At 46.8% G+C, this 5,445-nt stretch overlaps 1 protein-coding gene across 1 annotated transcript; it reads right to left on the reverse strand.

Annotated features, from left to right (window-relative positions):
• Positions 1–1,713: 1,713 nt before the first annotated feature.
• On the reverse strand, positions 1,714–3,508 carry CCER1 (coiled-coil glutamate rich protein 1). Its single transcript, XM_037004805.2, has 2 exons — positions 3,368–3,508; positions 1,714–3,221 (listed from the first exon to the last, which is right to left on the reverse strand). Exon 2 carries the CDS (start codon positions 3,013–3,015, stop codon positions 1,828–1,830), a length of 1,188 nt encoding a protein of 395 aa, XP_036860700.2. The 5' UTR covers positions 3,016–3,221; positions 3,368–3,508; the 3' UTR covers positions 1,714–1,827.
• Positions 3,509–5,445: the final 1,937 nt, after the last annotated feature.

Below are 5,445 nucleotides of genomic sequence, written 5' to 3' on the forward strand. Positions count from 1 at the left end.
TCCTTACCACTATTTGCATTGCTTGGCCCAAAGAAGTTCGGTAAATACTTGCTGAATAACAGTTCATGACCTAGAGTAAACTCCTGAGGCATTGCTCATGTTTAAATCCCTTACAATGAATAATCAATAACACCTGTGCACACAGAGGCAAGTAATGTGTCAAATTTTTAAATGTAAAGTAGACTCTTGTGTTAGAATAAACTGAAAATTGTTCAGATGTGTGGGCAAATGGGCTATGTATGACTTGCAAAGATCTATGAATCAGTATCAGAAGCAGGATTCTCGGCTTCCCCCACATACATAAAATAGAAGAGTAATACAAATGCATATGGGCAGCCTATTTTAAACTACTTTTGTAGGTCATTCAGAAATTGCATCTTGTGGAATGTAATGATTTCTTAAGGTATAATTAATTATTTGGTTATTCACTGCTGTAGTTTGGAGTGTTCAGTGTCCTTTTAAAATCCCTACATATTTGTGTTAATGTTTCTTCTTTTGTTCATCTTTTGGCTATCGCTGAATAGATTCCTGATATTTAAATAAGAAGTGAAAAGCAGGGTACTTTCATGTAACAGAATTATTTTTTGTTGTTTTTTTAACAGCTTATCATCCCCAAAGTTTCAATAAGCTGGGATAGCTAAGTAAAAATCTACATCTAGGTAAGCTATCACCATACAGTTTCTTCTTCCCCAAGTAAATACTGGATTGTAGTTCAAACTATACTTAGAAGTACGGTTTGTCAAAAGATGTAATTTTTGAGAAGGTTCAAATTCTTCATCTAGGGATATTCTGGATGGAACCTTTTATTAAATTATGAGAATTAAGTGTCCAGGAGGGAAATGTGTTATTACTTTCTAAAAATGTCTGAATAGAAGCTATTATTTCAAATGATGTATTCTCCATAGGCAATTGTTTAGAGATTAGAAACTACTTCACACAGGCTTTGCTTACACGTCTCTTACTTTATAAGGAAGACAAGCTGGGAAAGAAATAGAGGCCAATAATTTTTTTAAAAAATCCATTCTGCAAAAACTAATTTTGTTTCCTCTGAACTTATGACAAGGAATATATCCAGGAACAAGGCTCAAAATCTACGCTAAGTTCCATTGTTCGCCGTTACCTTGGATTTTAACTAGATGTGCAAGTTGACGTCTGACCATGGGGAATCCTCTCCATGCATGGATTTATGGATTCTTGAGGCCATGGCAGATAATCAGTTCCACAGAAGCAACTTCATGTTCTGGGGAAGATCCATAGCACTGTGGAACAAGGAATATAAATGAGCAATGCCACAAAAGACTGCAAATGGGGTTACCAAAAACAACCCTCAAAATTGAACTCTGAAGGCAGAAAATCTAGAAGAAAAAAAATTTCTTTTAAAAAACAGACGTTTCAAAATGACTTCAGCTATGGTGTTGAGCACTGATAGACATTCAGTAGCCATGGCATGTGCTTCTTAAGCACGTAACAGCCAAAATATGTTGTTCATTCAAAGCTTACTAGGTAGACAAACTGCATAAATGTTACAAAAAGAAATTTTTTTCAGCATTGCCAGAATTAAAAAAAAAAACCCTCCAGTGTCTAGAAGGGAAAACACCACATGAAAATATTCAAACTGCAGTAATAAAATATTTGGCCTTCAACAATTTCTGATCAAATCATATTTTGAAAGCCCCCTCTCCTGAACCCAAAGTCATACACAAACACGCAAATTTTTAAACATTTTATAATGGCCAAAGAAGGAGTTTACATAGATGTTTACTACTGGAACTCATTTTTTAATTCTTTTTTATCAGTTCCATCCCATTCTTCTGTCCCTTTCCTGATCTAAAAGTTGATGTCGTCGAACATGAGGAGAGCTTCTGGCAGCATTTCGGGAATCATCTGCTCGGGGCTTAAATAAGCATAGTTCAGAAAGTTCTCTGTCTCTTCTGCCTCCACAAAGAATGATAAAGGTATATCTAGAGGCAAAGGATTCTCCTCCTCTCTCTGCCCGACCTCCGCCAGCCCCTTCTGCTCTTCTCCTGCTGCCACCTGCTCCTCGTCTGCGCCCTCTTCATCCTCGGTCTGAGTCTCTTTGTCCTCCTCGCTCCCAGCCTCGCTCCCAGCCTCGCTCCCAGCCTCGCTCTCAGTCTCGCTCCCAGCCTCGCTCCCAGTCTCGCTCTCAGCCTCCCTCTCAGCCTCCTTCCCCTCACACTCCTTCCGGGCACACTCCTCCTGCTGCTGCGCCTCCTCCTTCACTTCTCCCTGCTCGCCCCCCACCAGCCGGTGCGGGGTAGAACGGTTTTCCTGCTTGGTCTCCGGAGTGATGGCTAGATTGGGATTCTGCGCAAAGCCGTATGAACGTTCCCACCGCTCCGCGTCGATCTCGCTGCCGGCGCCGGGGGAGGCCTGGCCGCGCGCTCCGGCTTGCAGCGCCGCCTGCTGGCGCTTCTGTTTCTCCTGCTGTCGCATGTCCTCGTAGATCTGGTTCATGATGAACTGCGTGGTGTTGTGCGGCGCACGCATGCCGGGCTCCCGCCACTCATACAGCCTGCGGGGCCGCCGCAGCGGGTCCCTCCGGGAGCAGCGGCGCGGGCTGCGGCCCCTGCGGCTCCAGCACTTCCTCTGGCCAGGGGGAGGCCTCCCCCAGCCACGGCCCCAGGGCGCGTGCCAGCAGGCACACCAGCACAGGCAGGGCGGGCACTCGCCGTACACCGGGATGATCTGCACACGGCCGGGGAGCTGCGGGAACCCCCCGAGAGGCGCGCGCCAGGGTCTTCCCCAGCAGCCCCAGGGTGAGGACCCGGCCCAGCAAGGGACGGGTGGTTGGAACCAAGGGCCCGGGTGGGGCTGGCGTTTCTCCTGTCTCCTGGGGGCCTCGTACTCGGCCTTGGGGCCATAGCGGTAGCGCCGGTTGTAAATAGGGGCCCTGCGCCTGCTGTGGCTGGAAGACCAGGTGTACAGTGGGGCCGAGGATGCCCAGCCACCGCCCCGGTTAAGGGGGTCCTGCCTTCTATCAGGAGCCTGGGTCATGTCCAGGCAGCTCCGCGAGTCTAAGTGGAAGCGTCCTAGAAGCGGCTGTCAAGTTTGGGCAGGCCTCACTGTCTGATGAACCCCTCTGCACAGCGCCACGTGCTTGCCGCCGGGATCACGCCTCTCTCCAGAAGGACCCTCTTTTCTCCTCAATGGATCGCTCTTCTGGAGTAATTTCGTGTCCTTCGCACCCTGGTTGTCTCGCCCTATGGGTTGAGTGGGACTGGGTCTGGGTAACGGTGGCAGAGAAAAATGGTGGTGGGACGCGCCGCGAGAGCCGCTCCTGGCTCCCGCACACAACCGCCTCAGCGGAGGCGCGGGCTGGGGCAGGGCCGCAGGGGTTTCGCGTTACCTTGCTGCCCCCTCCCAATCCAGGTGCTTCACCATCATCGTCCTGGTGGGACTGAGGTGGTGTGGGCAGCGGTCGCCTTTAAATACTGGCCGGAGGTCCCGCGTGTACCCCGCGTCCTTGGTTGCCCGGGGTGACAGCCAATTGGAGTTGAGATCGTTCTTGCTGTGCGAGGAGGTGGGGTTCCGGCCAGAACGAGGTGCCGCGTGAATGTTTGCAGGGGGCTTGTGACGCAGTGTTGAAGGTGGCGAAGACGGGCCTAGTCTGGGGTTGTGCTGCACAACTCAGGCAACGCTTGGGACAGTTTATTTGAACCCTTGTACCACCTTGAGGTGCAGGGATAAAGAAAGTTGACCTGCTGCTGAACCCCTGGGAGGGAGGAGAAACAAGTGTGTTGAAAAGCATATATTCTACACCTTTAGGTTTTGAGGGAGTAGAAAGAAAGCTCCTAGAGTCCCAAAACTGGTCCCCGCTCCTTACCTTATGTTCGTATGTGCTCTTCTAACTCCTGGGAGCCACAGTTCATAATACATGAGTAAGACTGCCAGCATTATTGGGTATGGTTACTGCACGAACGTGGGCACATGGTACATAATCCTCACACCTACCCTTTGAGGTAGGCAGTGTTACCGCACCTTACAAATAAGGAACTGAGCAGTTAATTTACCCAGGGTTGTGGGGCTAAGGAACTTAAGAGCTTGTATTTAAACTTACACCTGTTTGACTCCAAAGCCCAAATTCTTAATGATATCTCTATACTCTACTGCCCACCCACCTTAAACTGGAGTCTTGTGGTGAATATATGAAATCTATATGGCAAAGCACCCTGCAGATACCTGTTGATTAAATATTAGGTTGTATTCCATGGGTTTTTTTCTTGAGAATACATATATACCAGTTATATCTTTCCTTTTGTACCTTTAGTGACCAGACAGCACAAACACTGGAAGACTTCATAGCACTGGGGTTAAGAATATGAGCTTTGACTTAAATAGACATGAACCTACTTTGAGTAATACTAGAATGGTGGGTACATGTCATTATGCATTTATCCAAATCCATAGAATGGCATCAAAAGTGAACCCTACCGTCAACTATGGGCTTTGGTGATTATGTCCTAATGTAGGTTCATCAGCTGCCAGGAGAGTACCCCTTGGTGGGGGATGCTGATGATGGGGGAGGCTATGTATTTGAGTGGGGGAGAAGGAGCATGTGAGAAATCTCTGTATCTTTGTCTCTCACTCAATCTTGCTGTGAATCTAAAATTGTTCTAAAAAATAAAATCTACTTTAAAAAATAGGTTGTGCTTTAGCTTCATCTCACCAATTACTAACCTCTGTAAATCTCAGGTTCCTTACCATTAGTTACAGTACCTCTTCCATAGACTCATGTTAAAGATCAGTAAGAAATTGCATTAAAGCACTTAGTGCTGTACCTTGTGAGCACTCAGCAACTTTAACTGTCATCACAGCAAATTTAAATATTTCAGTGCTTTTGAAGAAGTTGATACCGTATATGTAAAGATATATAACCCTGTGCCTGATGCCAAAAGAGGGATCGCTATCCTGTGTCCTGTCCTTGTTCCATTTTTGAGAAACATCAAGGAGATGCTAGCAGCTGTGATCCTAGAGAAAACCATCCCAGAGTATATCCTTTTATTGTTTTCCTGTGACCGGTGACATTGTGCAAAATGGATGATTGCCCATTGGCAACCGGAGTCTATACAAGCCTCCAGTAAATGAGAGAGAAGTAAAATGGGGGAAAGCCCTGAAGCCTGCAAAGTTCATTTAGGATTCCTAGTTGAGAATTGAGAACAGTGTGGGGATGCTTGGATCAGGACTGCAACCATTGCCAGGGGACCTGTAAACTCTACAGGCTTCATTCAATTCTGTGTGCTCTGTGGCCTGCTTGACTCCAAGTGCGACATGTTGACACTTTCTAGCCTCCAATGTCCCTTTCTGGTTATAGACTCACACAGTTGGCAGTTACTTTCCCCTTGCACTACTTAACTCAAAACAGAATGGTGGAATTCCAGATGTATTTTTCTAAGGACATATGTAGTATAAGATATTGGGCTTATA

This window comes from Manis javanica, chromosome 10, assembly GCF_040802235.1.
Source record: "Manis javanica isolate MJ-LG chromosome 10, MJ_LKY, whole genome shotgun sequence".
Taxonomy (NCBI): Eukaryota; Metazoa; Chordata; class Mammalia; order Pholidota; family Manidae; genus Manis; species Manis javanica.